This window comes from Phasianus colchicus, chromosome 7, assembly GCF_987193195.1.
Source record: "Phasianus colchicus chromosome 7, bPhaCol1.hap1.1, whole genome shotgun sequence".
Lineage (NCBI taxonomy): Eukaryota > Metazoa > Chordata > Aves > Galliformes > Phasianidae > Phasianus > Phasianus colchicus.
Genome location: NC_143442.1, coordinates 9,883,387 through 9,899,904, shown reverse-complemented (window position 1 = coordinate 9,899,904; position 16,518 = coordinate 9,883,387). Strand labels below are relative to the sequence as shown.

Sequence of the window (16,518 nt, the reverse complement as noted above, 5' to 3'; positions counted from 1 at the left end):
AGTTAGAGTTAATTGTACTAGAGATTTAATGCACATGAGATTTACTGTTACAACAATAAGATTTTTACATTTTACAAAATATCCCTCATCCATGAATAAATGATGGAGCAGGCAAAAATGCTCTGGAGAACCCACACTACATAGGGAATTCTGGCTGCAGAGAAACACAGTTTCTGCGACATATTTGCACTAAATTTATTTGAAAGCATGTTTCTAAAAATCACACAAACCTTAAAACAAGATAACATGGAATTTTCAGATCTACTTTGCAATGGACATGAAGTCAGGACAATGTAAATGCATTACTTGTGAAATTCCATCGAGGGCATACAAGGACAGATTTAACACCCTAGAGATTGTAAATCAGCTGGCCTAAAGGCTTAAAGCGTGTTATACATCAGATTAGAGCATTCCATTTCTGCATTTTCTATCTATGAGAAATAATTTTATAAATTACTATGATTTTTAAGAAACCATTTTAATATCAATCATCTTGACTAAGTCCTAAAATATTGATTTGTTTGTTTCTTATTACTTTACCCTTTCTTTTGTAATCAGTTTTCAGACAACATCAAAGACCATGGTCATAGTGTGTTTTGCTTATGACAGCAAGGAACAACCTGCTCAGCACTCGATGTGTTGGCTTTTGACTCAAAAGTTAAGTAAATAAATGATTTGATAGTTGGAATAGAGCGTATATACCAATTGTGTGTGAATAAGTGTGGGTGTCCTCACATAGTTTTTCTTCATAATATATAAACATTTGACTACATGGAAACTGTGAACATAAAGCCATCTAAACTTTGCTTAGCTAAACCAGCTAAACCAGCTCTCCGTATTTCAGAGTTCAGCCATCACTTCCACCAAATATTTCATATTACCAGAAGACTTGAAATTGGCACTATCTCATTCCAAGTACACATTTTCTAACTTCCAAATAAGACCCAGAAAGATTTATCACTGTATGAGGAAGGCTCATGCACTAAATGTTGAAATCACTACTGAGAAAGAACCCCAGTATATGCTGGGAAAGAATCCCAGTAAAAACATACCATAGTGGCTGAGCATGTGTATCAGTCTTATCTGGACCTGGAATTAAGAAATAAAGAAAAAGAAAAAAAATGAAGAAAAGAATATGTAACTTACATATAAAATACCATGCATACCATCTTGGGGTAAGATTATACATGTGATTGCATAGTTTAAAAAGAAAATTCAATACTTCTGAGCCACTTGACTGTCTGCTAGCATTTTGCAGCAATTCCTACTACTTGATTTAATCAATAATGAAAGAATTAGGCATTATATGTAGTGGCTAGGTAACTGAAATCATCCAATTAGTCAAGTTCATTGCAAGACAGTGCCCTTTTTACTGACCTGCACTAATCCCAGAAAGAATGCGTGCATTATTCATAGTTGTGGTCAGCATCTGAAGCAAATATATACCACAAGCAACTTTGTGACCCCAGTTCTGCGTCATGTCTAAGAGCAGATGTACCTACCCATTATACAACAGAAAGCCACCCACTTCAGAGAGAGCCAGTAAGGATCCAGTTTCATGTTTTTTAAAAAATGGCTTAGTGTACTTAATGGCCCTTTTTTCTATAAAAGATCAGTAGAATAGGCAACCTGTAGAGGGTCTCTAGGCCTCATCAGGTTGCAACATACAGATAAAACATACAGCTTTAGTTAGTAAAGGCAAGTAGTAGTTCTGAGGATCCCAAATGCAAATCTTATTGTTATTTATATTGATATCTTACAGAGTGACAGCACTGATGTGAACCCAAAAAGCTTGCACCACAGATTTCACGGCTTGGAGTGCATGCAACCTATTTATCTTGTGATTGCAGCTAAGGGCATCAGCGGTTGATTTAATTATTTCATTGAGTCCAGCAATTGTAAAGCCATCTGCTTACCTCTTGAAATTTATCTTTAGTGTGGTTGCTAAAGGCATTATGACTTTGAGGCTAGTGTAAAAGATACCCCAAGAAGCATCAAACTACAAAATGAACTGTATATGGTAATGCATATATGAAATAGAACATCTTAAAGTATTTATTTCCTTTAACATAGGGACATAACGTAGGGACATAATGTAAAGGTAGAATTTGACAAGCCTGAATTTTAATGTTACACTTCTGATTTTTGCAGTTCAGAATTATGCTCCTATGATTTATTTTCCCTGTTCCACAAACACAGGTACAATTTTGTTTCCCAAAAGGTAGTCGGTATAAATATGCACCCAGTGTCAATACTCAACAAATAACAAATTAATTACTGTCCAGAATTACAAGTGCAAGATTTCAATTGGCTGAAATTAAAATTTATTTTCAAAAGATACGAAGGTCAAAACTACAGTAAAAGTGGGAGGTTGATTTTAAAGTTATTACAAACAAGCATTTCAACTGTTTCTTCCCACTGAACCAACATGGTCTTTTCTTCCATAGTATGCTCCAAGCTATCACAGTGTCATTTGATGACAGGGAAAAGTAAATGCTCATCTTTAATAAACAAAGATTTTTTTAAAAAGGAGTAAGTGTGATTCATTTGTGTTCTGTCCTTACTATCTTTACTGTACCTTGAACTGTGAGCTCTGCGGACACAGATGCCTTCCCAGCACTGTTTACCACCATGCATGTGTAAATTCCTGCATCAGCAAGTCGAACATTTTGGATTTCCAGGTAGTGGATTCCTGTTTTCTCAAACATGTTGAAACGCTCATTTTGCTGCAAATGAATATCACCCTGCAAATACCACGAGATATGATCAGACAGTTGAAGGCTGAATGGGAGCAAGATGCCAATAGAGCAATCAAAATGTGTGTTCTTCTAAATTAAAGAAAGTTATTGTAATTCACTGAAATGACCGTTTCAGGAAAAAAAAAGGAAAAAAAAAAAAAGGCCTAATCAGTGAAGTATTTAATAATCACTTGGAAACTCTCATTACTGACAAAAGTGATTGCAGATCTTGTATATGCCCAAAGGGGGCAGTAGGACTTAAATCTTCAGTGTCATTTATTAGTCAAATGAATTTTAAGTATTGATTATTTTTATTTTATTTTTCTACATTCTATATGCCCACAGTTTCCCATTTTAATGCAAGCCTGAAGTTGACAGCTCAGGTCTCTTGTTCTGTGTCAGACTCCTTTCCTTTACCAGTGTTTTAGCAGAAGTTGAACTGAATCAGCTGAACCCTTGTTCACCTGATTAGATTTTTTTTAGATTTTTTCTTTTTCTAAATTTGCAAAAAACAATCATGCATGCCAAATATAAAATCATATCTTTTAGTTTCTAAACTGTTTTTTTTTTTTTTCTTTTCAATTCCATTTCGTTTCTTTGCAGATAGCTTCTTAATTTTAATGTGCAGGTTAACTTACCCCATATAAATGAAACAGAAAAGGCAGTTTATGATTGAGGAACTGACATAGAACTTGGAAAATACAGTTGTAGTTTTCAAAGCTGTCAGAGACTCCTCTGTGGCCACAGCTAAAGCATTAAATTCCTGCAGATCTTCTCTATAAAACAGATGCTTATGTTCATATTTCCTATTCTTTCTCTATTTCTCTTATCTAGATAGCAAGGTCTTTGGGTAAGCTCATCTTGTACTTGCCATTTTAGTGGTTCTTTTGTACTAAGAAGGTACACTATTATCTTTTTTGGATTTATTCAGTATGAAAATGAGAAAGAAAATGGTTTTCCTTGTTGTACATAAATTCTTGCCATTGTTGATTTGTCATATTGCAGTAGCAAATGCATTTCACCAAGTAACAAAACTTCAGAATAGAAAGAAAACATTAATTTATTGGGAAATCATACCTTAGACCAAGTTACTTGAGGCTGAGGTCGTCCTGTTATTTTACATGAGAATTTGCCTGTTTGGCCTTCACGCACAACAACTCTATTGGGTTTTGTAGCAAACTTTGGTGGACTCTCTCCCCAGATGCTTGGCCTAAGCTCCACAGGTGGAACACTAAGTCTTCCCCTAAAAAGGCAATTGACATCCTGATTTTAAAGAAGAACAACTAGAAGTTGTTGTGGTTAAGCACACTTCAGGAAGCATTTTAGTGTAGAAGATTTTCAGCTATACACTATTTATTTTATTTTTTTTGTCAATGGAAGAAATGCAAATGCTGGTGATAACTGCTCTTGCCTCCTCATGCAGTTAAATAAGCACAGTGCTACACACCCTCATCCAGGATACACATAACACATAGGACAGATCTTGGGGATATGAGATGCTTATAAGAAGAGCTGGATAAACTGAATGAAAAGAAACACTACATATATTTAGTTTTCCCTCTTTTCTGTTTCTTAATTGTCCCCTGATACATTATTTGTGCATACCTGTTCAATGTTCACAGTTCTTTATCATATAGTTTGTTTTAGCATTCAGTGCAATTTCTGAATATAAATCATCAATTTGTTTTGGCAACATTTTTGACTCTATCCTGCTAAAGCAAACGTGGAAATGGCACACAAACCCATTCAAACAGCAGTGAATGTCTTTTAAGTGTAAAATCCAGCTCTATTTAAATGGATGGCACATCTGGGAAACCACATGTGGAATGAAGCTAGAATGACAGGAGTGACTGCAATCCAAAACCCTCAGTTAGGTAGCCATAAAACTTCAAACATCAAACAGTAACACAGCAAGAAAAAGAAATTTGCAACTTCAAGTATGTTAATGTGGAAGGGAACACTCATGTTCTTTTCTCTAAAGCCCTGGTACAACAAAGACACACATTAACAGGTGGCAATCAGTAATTTTTTCCTTTTTTTTAACCTTTAATTTCAAGCAAACTGAACCACTTTCAAGACCTTCATTTCCAGATGGCCTTTTACCATATGCAAGTAAGATGTCAGTACCTCACCATTTCTACCAGGTGTCACATACTAAAAGAGACCGCATTGCCAAGGTGCTGCCACGACATGATGGTTGCTATATAGGCAACTCAAGTTTTCTAAATAAGAAACAAGACCACGATGAAAGGATTTACATGGACAGGAGGATCAGTAAAAACTTAGGAGAGAAAACTGTAATATGCGAAAATGGGAAACAATCATAGAACTAAATATCAGATAGCTTTTAATGTTGTCCTCCTCAAGCTACCTCTAAGGTATGGTTGAAAGAAGGTTCTTCTGTGTGCCAGAGTAAATCACTGTAGATCTCTTAATCAACGTGGCACCAGGCTACACCAAACCAAAATATGTCTTTTTTCCAGGCTACTATATAATATTTAAATTACATATGAGACAATGCTGGTTTCAGTTGATTTTATTTCTTTCTAATCATTCTAAAAGCAGTGTTTTTTCTGATTTTTAAAAGATGCCTGTCAGGTTATGAAAGATGCAGGGAAGGCTTTTGGAATATCAGAGAGCAAAGACAGGAGAGTGCAAAACTGGAGCACAGACACCAGCAGGAAGTTCTGTTTTCAGCCATAAGAATTCCTGTCAGTATGAAGGAGCAGTAGTTGTATCAAGCTATTTATGCCTTCCTGGTAGCCTCAAACATTTTACTGACAGAGCAGTTCCCATAGTATCTATTCTGCTTGGATTAAATGGAGGGTTGGACTTAACACACTTGACTTCACAAATATCTGTTTGTTTTCAGATTGTGCCTGTAGTTGACACTCAGCTCTAAAGAAGCTAAGAACTTTGAACTGATGAAATTAAGCTTGTCTTTCCTCTGTGAGCACAGGCATTCCTGCTATTCTCATCTTGCTAATGTGAGCAAATATGCCAACCAGTTACTCTATTCCAACATCATGCTGTGCAAAACTGAGTCATTAACTACCAGGCTTTACTTTCCTCCATTTCCCTCATTCTTGAACAGGCAAAAAGCATTGGGGATACATTTCCAGTGAAGAACTGTTGAGATCTAGACAAGAATCCAACCCTCAGTCTGGCTCTCAGACCAAATCAAAGCTAAGGACAAGATGCAGGAAGCACTTGAAAGGAAAAGTGCATATCTTTTAGAAAGAGTCATTTTATTTGTTTACCCACCAAAATACATTCATGCATCTGTTAAACAATGAAAGCCCTTGGACTTCTTACCCAGGGGTTTTGGCACTGGATGGTAGGCTGTATTTCTTCAAGGAGTTTCCTGTGAGCACAAGACAGGAAAATAGGAAGTAAGAATTTTTGACAAGCCCATCAGGAATTACAGATACTAGTCTATGTAAAGCATGCATTTCTCCAGGTTTCAAAAATGAAGGAGGAATGCAACACCTGCAGTATGAGGTTATGCCATCTAAACCCTGAAGCTAGGCTCTCCAATTTCAAAAACAGGTTTTAACAGAGTTACCATCTAGCCTTTGACCTCAGTGGTAACTGCACTGCTGACTAATCATGCAAAAATATTTTTGAATGAATGACAGTGTCTAATTTCCACAGCACTAATACTAATTAGATAGCATATATATATATATATTTTTTAGACTCCGAAGGAGGTCTTGCTTTGCTTGCCTATTTTTGTTATTTTGGTTGTTGCTCTGATGAATACCTTTTCAAAAAATCCAAAAAAAACAAAAAAACAACAACATTCCTTTCGAAGCTCTGAAGTTCATCCTGCTTACTGGTGTTAGCAGCAGGGTTATGTGTATATGAAATCGTGTAAGTTCAGCGCCATCTACTGCACACAGCATTCCTGGCAGATCTGGCTCAGAAAAAATGGATAGTGGCCTGAGATAGATCCAAAGTGGCAGCATGAACAAACAGCTCTGATGGCTGTGAAGAAAGAAACTTATGCTAGCATTTGCTAAGAATTTATACCCACTTTCAGATAGAATGGTGGGATAGAAAAACTAGAAAGTGTCACTCATATTTTCAGGTAACAGTCAGCCCCATGTAGAATTCTTTGCTGAAAACAAAAAAAACCCTGTGCCTTGCCATCCTGATGCGTAGAGGCGTTATAGATCCCTTTATGAGGGGATAAAGACCACTTTAATTCTTAAATTCTGATAAATTCAGTCACTGGGTACTACCATGGAATTGCTTTTGAACAGCACCAAAGCCCATGTCAGAACACCTGATATAAAAACATATTAAAGAAACTCCACCTCCACAGAAGTTGTTTCTCAGACAGCTTTAAACTAGGGAATAAAATGATTTCGCACAATTTTTTTTTTTAAACAGAAGGCAATAAATATCGTGTCAGACATATGCATGATTCAGTCAGTACTCCAAGGATGTGTGTAAGAGATTTTTACTCAGAATATACCAAATGCTGGTTGTTTCAGGCCTGCTGTCAATTTTTGCTGTGCTTCAGGAATTCAGTGCAAAGCTGTGACCTGAGACGCTTTGATATTTAGCAGATTTCCAGCAGGACTGAACAGCTAAGAGAAAAGAAGCACAGTTGATTTCCATTACTCCTTGGCTTTATGTCACTCTTTACATTTTAAATATGGCAGTTTGCAACTATTTAATATGCAGATGTTCTCTTAAAAATTCCTGGGCTTGATCTTAGCTGTTTCCATGTAACATTAAGTACGCAATTGCAACCAGGCGTTCAACTTAGCAAAGGGAAGCACACATGCAGAACTCCAGGAACACATTGCCTCACTGTGCTCGTTTGATATGCTGTGAAGCTCCAAGATCCCCATAGCTCTTACTGCCCAAGAGAAAACGTTAACTTTGCAGGCAAAGATGACTCCCCTGCCATGTTGAGCAATCAGCCAACAGTATGGATAACCTCCAAAAGAGATCCAAAACAGTATTGAATCATTGTAAAGCCTGAGTAAGAATCACAGAGCTGTAGGGTCTCTTGTAGGGGCTGGAAGGGACCTCTAGAGATCATCAAGTCCAACCCCCCTGCAAAGCAGGCCTGAACTGTCCATAAACAAAGGCAGGAAGGAAATAGTACTCAACAGTTAAGATAACAAGTAGTTCAGAAGTGAGAGTAGGAAGGCTGTTGATACCTCTGCAACACTTGGACTAGAAAAGGAGGAACAACAGAAAGAATGTAGCTTGGAGTAAGAAAAATTGTTCAAACCCTTGCACCTCACAAGCTGAACATGTAAACTAAGCAGCCCTCCTCTTGTAGAAGAAAAATGAAGTCTGGCAGAAGTTGTCTGTTTCTTTTAGGAAAGCCCCTGAAACAACTTTCAGGCTGCCTCAAAACGGTGGCCAAACTTCCAAAGGAAGATGTCCTTTACAACTATTAAATTATTTCTAATATTCTGTTAGGATAAGACTTCTGTTTTAACAATATCTACCAAAAAACAAACAAACAAACAAAAAACAAACAAACAAAAAAAAACACACAAAAAAACCAACCAAACAAAAAAACCAAACAAACTAACTAAAAACCCACGTTCTGTTAGCAAATGTTTTTCTCAGGCAATTTGTAATTTGCTCACAGTTTTGTAAATATGAATATCTGTGGCAAAAGTAAGTGCTTTCACCTGTTTCAGTTGTGTCTCTAATAGGCAGCACCATGTCAAATATTAAATCTTAATTTGTAGAACTGGACTTCAACAAAGAGTACAGAAAAATAAAAAACATATAAATGTCATTCTTAGTAACCATGCATTTCCTCACTGGAATGCATATTACCATATTTAGCCATACAATATGCTATAGTACATAACTATATCACAGATCCTAAAGGTTTCATCAGTTTAATTGAAGTCTTTGCATAATTTTTCAAAATATTAGATTGGATTTAAATGAGAGAATTCTGTGAATGACCTGAATTAATATCCCATTCATAGTTAATTGGTCATAAGGTTTGGGGGAAAAAAGGCATTAAATCTAGCATCCAGAAATGGAAATATTAAAATTTAGATGCCCCAATTCCCGAACCCTTGTTAGACTTACAGCTATGAAAAAGGGATTTCTCCTCTACCAGAGAAGAGTGCTACTTTTGCAACAGTGAGAAAACATGTATGTACTGTTATGATCTTAACTGGATGGGTGGTTTAACTCAACCTATTCATTTAATTAAACTCTATTATTATCACAGTAGCAGTTTAAGTATTGTCTTACCTTCCACAGTCAATTCCACAGTCACTTGACGAACCCCACCATCATTTGCAGCCTCACAGGTGTATTTACCACTATCACCTTCCTGCACACCTTTGATTACCAAGCTGAATATCCCCCGAATGCTGTGGTCCACAGCATAATGGTCACCTTCTGAGAGAGGATGTCCATTTCTGTACCATGTGATCTGTGGCTCAGGGTAGCCTCTGACCTGGAACAATGTGAGAAAGAGTGGAGAATGAAGGCAAACAGATGATGGTATTAGGAAGAAATGCTGGACATTTAGCAATACAGTGGAAAGTTCTTGACACAGGAGCTGTTAAACACATGCTCCTCGCAAGCCAAATGGGCAGAACATAATGAAATGAAAAAACTTTTGGCTAAGTCAAACTGTTAAAATCATAAGACTAGAGAAGCAGATAGATACCTATGCAAAAGTTTCCCACTAGAATGGTTTGCCTGTAGAAGCATAGAAACGGTGCTAATGAAAAATCCTGATGTGTGGGTTTTCATTGTCCAGAGATTCAAAGGGCAGAAGTGCTATTATATCTCTAAGTATTCAAGACTGCAAGGTATCTATACCGAAAATTTCTAGCATGGCTGCTAAGGATTAGGCTTATATTGTAAACCTGTATGAAGCTATCTAGTTTTCATACGTGCTGAGATGGAGTAGCTCCAGCCAATTTACAGGCAGGAGGTGCAGGTACATGCCACTTTCCGTCTTGAAAAAGCAGAAGCTGTCTTTAAAAGCAGAAGACAAGGGTTTGCCATTTGAGATGGTGTCATTAAGGGTAATTCTCATGTGATGGTGGCTGGTGAACAATAAAGACCGAGAGATGTTCACAAAAACATGCTGCTATGCTTAAGGAGCTTTGTGGCCTACTGGTCGCCCAAAGAACAGATTTCAAGAAAATAAAGCAGCCCTACGCTTATTATACAGCAGACACATTAATATATCCTTGCCTGCTATGGCATTAGTGATACCTTCAGATTTGCAGACAGATTCTGAGTAACTGAGAACCGAGTTATTGATTTCAGTTAGGCTGTTGAAACCTGCTGAGAATCTGTCTTTTTCATAAAAAGATGGAAAAACCAGACATATACCAGTTTCCATCAATGAATTATCTCCTCAGGCAAAGTTTCTTCCTCTGCTTTATGAGATGTGCCATCCGCTTTGAAGGTTGGTTTAGTACGTGTTAACTGTTAGCACACTTCCCCTGTTGTCATAACAACCTCTGATTACAGTTTTCCCCACTTCTTTCCTATTCCCCCACTCTGATATGTTAGCATGCCATCTTCCGACTCTTTGATCCTTTGCCTAAATGCCTTGAAATAACTGAGTGGATCAAGATGAACTCAGGTACGCAATCATCATGTCTGAGTTTGTTCACTAGGCAAGAGGCAATACTGCATATTGAACTATATTATAAAACCTGGGCAACTGAACAGGAACTTCCTTCAAATTCCAGGCGGGCAAAATATTGATTACTGAAGATGACTTGATTGTAGCTTGTCCAAATCCTTCCTTGCAGACTCCTCTCACCTTCAAATCACCAATTCAGCTCTGCTTTCCTCTGACTGCATGGTTCTTATTTTCAAGATTACAATTCTCAGCCAAACATCCTTACCCATTCTTAGGCTCTCTTCTTTCAAAACCTTCCAGTTCCACCTCACTACATCTGGGCTTCTCATCTGTCTGAGCTTAAGCTACAGCTGTCAGAAATTTGTCTCTTTCCTTTAATTCCTTAGATATCTGTTCAGAAAAATTAATGTTGCCCGTGATGTTGTTGCCACTTCTTCCTGACGTTTCTTAATATATGGAGAGAGAACATTAATGAATCTGCTGAATAAATTTTCCACTTCTGGTACAAACTTCTTCAGTTCTCTCCAAGTCTCTTTACCTCAGCAAGAGCCACGTTCTATGCTGAACGCATTTGGATCCCTGTGCAGTGGGATCAATCACTGTTTAAAAACTACCCTAGCATCTTGAAAAGCTCTTCGTGGCCATGTCTTTTTCTGCTTTCTGAAAAACAGCAGTTCCTACTCAGCCACGCCCCCTACCACTACTCCAGAACATTGGTTTAGTGCTTAATGAGAGGGCAGGCTCTCAGGATGGATGTCTTTCTCAGTATCTCTAGTTTTCGCAAAAAGGAGTTAGTGGAATGTCAATTTTTTGTTTGTTTGTTTTTTGGTGGTGTAGATCTTGAGAAGTGATGATATGTTCACTGGTAAAGAATGTGACTCATACCACAAAACCATTTCTTGTCATAGGATTGTCAATGCTTTCCTGCCTATCTTCTCATTTTGGATTAAGTGACTTATCCAAAACCAGAGAATGTCTTAGGAGGGAGTTTCTACCTGTCATTTATGCTTTACAAAACATCAATTTTTCCATTACTCTTTGTGGTTTTTTTTTTTGTTTTTTTTTTTTGTTTTTTTTTTACAATGTATTGTTCCATTAAGTTTCAAACAAGCCTTCCAATACTTCTGAGGGAACTACTAGGCTGTAGCAGTGGGAATCATCTTACTTTTATTTTCCTTATTCTTTCATCATATTCTTAATTCCTTGGACCACATGAAGACATTCTTACCTGGCCCCTCAAATTCAGGTAGACAATTATACATGCTTTTTCAGTATTAAATAGCTAAGCGTATATTAAGTATTCTTCCTTTTCTTCCATGTGTGTCTATTTCATACTTGTTATACCTGTTTATCCACACCTCTATGCTGAAGAAATGCCACCCAGAAAAATAGAAACACAGGCAATCAGCACGCCATTTCCTTTCAGAAAGTTACATCGTTCCATTCCCAATCTTGGTTGATTTTGTTTTGTTTGTTTCATTTTTGTCAAAAATAAGGGGCAAGTAGGAGTTTTGTGAATTGCTCTGTTGCAAGAATTTATTTCAGGTTTTGGTTTGGAATGTGTTTCAAACTGAGCCAGCCTCTCTGAAATACATAGTCTTGCCATAAAAGTGTCAGGGACCCTTAAACGTACGATTGGTTACTAGGTTTTGATTCTAATGGATCAGTTCCAGAACTGCAGCAGGTTTTATATTCCTCCCCAGCCTTTCCAGAGCTCACTAAAAACATCTGCCTTGAATAAATCCACAGTGAAGAGAAATTTATCTGCTTATTTAATGCCCAGCAGCAGAAGGCTATAACCTTTATTTACAGCATGGCCTGTCTGAGCATTGCCAGTCCCATTGAGGCTGTGGCTTTTCTTTACCTGCTAAACAACACTAACAAGTGGAAAATTGACTGCAAGGAGTATATACACTGTGAGCTCTGAGTTTTTGTTGGGACTCATCAATTGTTCACAGTCTTGGAGAAGTGGACTAGATAACTCAAGGGAAAACAAATCTCCTGCTTCACACATCAACATGGTAAGTGAACAGAGCTGAGAAAGAATCTGTTGCTTGTGAAATTTCAAGACTTAAGATTCAGCTCTGCAGCTAGGTTTGGGGATATGCTGATGAAAAGGAATGGTGTTCCCAAATAAAAGAAACAAGCAGAAGTTGTCCAACAAGTCTAAGGAAGCTATTACTAAAGGACAATATTATTCAAAAATCTCCTACTGAAAACTAGTCACTGTTGTCACAAACCTAAAGGCATTCAGTCACATCTAAGGCCAAACATATTCAGAAACCCTTTTAAATCAAAGAATCATAGAACTGATAGAGTTGAAGGGACCTGTAAAGGCCATCTGATCCAACTCCCCTGCAAAGAATATGGACACCCATGGCTTGATCAGGTGTTCAGACCCCCATCCAGCCTGACCTTGGATGTCCCCAAGAACAGGGCATCCACCACTACTTTTGTCAACCTGTGCCAGTGCCTCACCACCCTTATCGTAAAAAACTTCTTTATATCCAGAATCTCCCCTCCTCTAGTTTGAAACCATTTCCCCTTATCCTGTCACAGTAGCACCTGCTAAAGAGTCTGTCCACTTCTTTCCTATAGTCTCCTTTAAAATACTGAAAGTCCTCCATCAGATCTTCCTGGAGTCTCTCTTGTCCAGGCTGAACAGCCCCAGCACATTCAGCCTGTCCTCACAGGGGAGGTGTTTTCCTGTCTGTTCCAAAGTAAGGGAAAGCTTTTTCTAAAACTTGGCCTTTATCTATGCTCCATAAAACAGCTGCTTATGTATCAATTCCAAAAGACATAGGTTTGCCTATTTAACTGTAACAGCTTTGGGTAATCTGATGAGCTCTTTTGGATCATGCTTTTAACTCCCATTCAGATCCTACTTTGTGATAATTGTCACTGCTTTCAGTGAGATTAACAATGAATGCAAACCCAGAATCTGCAAAAAGAATCAGTCACAAATAGAAAAAATCCGAAGCACAAGCAGCTGTGAACTACTGACAGGCTGCATAACATTGTTGTTACTCCCTTTGACTATAGCACCTTAAGATTCTTGGAAATGTTGGCAAACTGTACATGGCATATTCAAGTATATCACTCATTATACTGGCTGAAGCATTCCGTTCTTGATGTTAAGGGCTTGATAAATGTCACTTGTTTCTGCTCAAGGTTACAGCAACACACAAACAAAAAGACCAAGAAGAAATTGCCCCTAAGTACATCATGTATAGACAGGCACATCAAAAGCTGTACCAAGAAAAACTGGCAGTGATACAACTGTCATGAAATTGCTATTCAAAATAACTCCCCTCATAAAGATGACTTCATATGCTGCAGTATGAATTCCACTAACCACTAAAAGTCTTCTCAGAAGGCCATTGTTCCCCCATGAAATCAGAATTTTAAAACATCCAGAATCTGTCAGCACACAGTGTTCATTTCTGTTGCTTTATCTATAGCCTGCCTTTGCCCTTTACTTCCACAAAATCCAGAATTAAAATCACAATAAGTAAACTACTAAATCACTGAATAAGAAGATTTGTTGTATTTGGGTGATTTCAGTTCATCTAAAGAACAATTGATTTTGAATTTATCTTTGAAAGACACAAATATGCTTTTACCACTGAAAGGCTGTCATCACTGAGTCCATACAGCAGTTTGAAAAACATCTATCAGGAATGGGGGGTATGAAGTTGACTCTTCCTTGAGGAAAAATGAATTAATTGAACACTAGTGAGAAACAGGGCTGAAAGAAACCATGGCTATAAGGTCATGTATATTAAATTCTAATTGAATTCACAACAAATGGTTGAAGTGTAATCAAGTTAGGCTAAATTCCTGGCTTTTTGGGTCTTTCTACTGATCAATTCATTACGCCTACATGAAAAAAAAAAAGATTTCCACAAGCAACTTTGGTCAAAGAACACTAAGAGAAAGTGGCCAGTGGGTCAGTAGATGATGTCCACTCTGACAGGAGTGAACTTCTTTAGAGGAATAGTAGTTTTCTTGCTTATTTGGCTGCCTTATCTTGTCTTAACATTAAAGAATGCCACAGAGTGAATTAACTTTTTGAGAAGAATTTGCAGTCTATCCTCTGTCCCATACCTGCTTCCAAATGTAAACCATTTTTTTCTAGAAACTACAGCTCAAGAAAAGACCCACCAAGATCAGAACTTTCTAAGGGATAAAAAGATTGCCTCACTTATGCTTGCCTCCAGTTACAACTGACCTTTTCCAAAGAGTGTGCTTTGGAGAGATCATTAGACATCACACCAGGAAGAGACTTAGTGAGATGCAGAAAACCATGTAGAATATCTGACCAACTTTGACCTTTATTCTGCAGCCCGCAAACAAAAGCTTGACACAGAAAAGAAGGCCTGACAAAGAACACTACAAGCTGGAAGTAAAGCACTTGTACCTTTGCAAAACTTAAATCTATCATACTGTATCAAGAAAACAGGAGAAGAAATGTGATTGAGCAGCATGACAAATTCTGTAAAAGAAATTATATTCAAGTAAGTGTAAATAAGGGAATAAACAATTTGTATCACTGACACTTGAAATATGATACAGACTGTATCGCATACCTCTTCTGCTAATGTTTAGGTATCAGAAAATGAAAATTATTCCCTTTATTGCAAGCTACATACTAGACAGTCTCATCTAAAAGTCATACAGTTAAAGGCAATCCAGGGCCCAAAGGATTCAATCTAGACAGCAACAGTTGTTCTGTGGATGTGGCTTATCCCACAAAAGACTCATCCTAAATCCTTCCCCCAAAAAGTGTGTTTCCCAGAGTCATTAGGCTCTAGCCAGTGTCCTCTACCTTCAGCAAGAGCCAAATATTTCTGGACCTTGATCAAAAGACTTATGAACTGAATTGAGAGCAGAGGATGCTATGGTAGTAAATGCTCTGTCCAGCTTGCTCTGCAACAAGAAAGCTATTTCTTGTATGAATTGTATGAGCTTATACTCTTGTGAAATATTAATGTCAATTCTAGGAGAAAAGTACTACAAACCAGTGGAGATTGCAGTGAACGTGATCCATACAAGGTGAAAAAATTTGTTATTATTTTGGTTAGCACAGGTGAAAAATATGGTTCTGGCCAGTGTAGCTTTTTTGTAGGTCTTATAAAAGTACTTCTGCCAGGTTCTGACTACAGTTTGCTTTAACAAATTAGCAGCAGATGTGCTTGATAAAGGAAAGCGGATATGATACACTGTCGAGTTCTGAGAGATTAAACACACACAAACTCTATCTGAAAATAGTTTATCCATTTAAAAAAAATGAACTTTGTTCTAAAACAGAGAACCTGCCTGGCAAGATTAAACATGAAAATACTGAATATTTAGGAATTTAGTAAGATATTTGTTTTGTATGTAAGATTATAGCTATCTCTTATCTCCTCAAATGAGCAGTCTAAAATCTACAATTGCCTCATATAAAGCAAAACTGGAATACATCACTAAGACTAAACACAGTTCACTTCAAAGCACTATCCGTAGAACCCATAAGAAACAATAATACTCTTTCTGTAAACTTTGCGTATGTTTTTTTCAAGTGCTGAACTCTGGTATGCTACATCTGGTGTTTAGTTTTCTCGTTCTGTATGCATACAGTCCTCATAAATTAATCCTTTGGCCATAATCTTTACTGGAACCCTACTCTGAAGACATCAGTCTTTACAACTGGTGTGCGCAATTCTCTGGTTCTTCTTCCAAATGGTGTGAAGCAAGGAGAGAAAAACGACAATGCAAGCATTCAAACAAACTTGTTTGTCTTGCAAAAACAGAAGAAAAAAAAGCAGCAAAACCAATCCTAGAACTATGGCCAATAAAAAAGAATCAAAAATAGAAAGAATAAAACTTCTGATAAGTACCATCAAATGTGACAACTCATTCTCCTGGCACCCATCCCTAGCACTCATTGCATTCTGGTTTTAGGCAATATCAGACCATCCATAATTACATTAAACTCCTTTCTCAAACTTCAAACCATATGCATTTTACTTGATTCCATTCATGGCCATGAAAAGAAAACCTCTGCACAACTGGTCTCCTTGACATTGCTAGTGTTATCTTTGTGAGTAAAGGAAAACTCATTCTATCAGCCTTGAGTGAAAAGATGATATACTACTGGAGCATCAAAAAGGCTGCAAGCTTTGCCATTGT

The 16,518-nt window shown here is 37.4% G+C and overlaps 1 protein-coding gene across 3 annotated transcripts in view; it reads right to left on the bottom strand.

The window, feature by feature from the left end:
• Positions 1-16,518, bottom strand: part of MYLK (myosin light chain kinase) — a 181,186-nt gene that overhangs the window by 100,348 nt on the left and 64,320 nt on the right. For all 3 annotated transcript variants that reach the window (XM_031590646.2, XM_031590647.2, XM_090143655.1), the window contains exons 3-7: positions 8,985-9,192; positions 6,054-6,102; positions 3,816-3,981; positions 2,579-2,744; positions 1,053-1,089 (exon numbers count right to left, since the gene is read on the bottom strand). In XM_031590646.2, the coding sequence (XP_031446506.1) occupies positions 1,053-1,089; positions 2,579-2,744; positions 3,816-3,981; positions 6,054-6,102; positions 8,985-9,192 (626 nt within the window). The remainder of the gene's footprint in view (positions 1-1,052; positions 1,090-2,578; positions 2,745-3,815; positions 3,982-6,053; positions 6,103-8,984; positions 9,193-16,518) is intronic.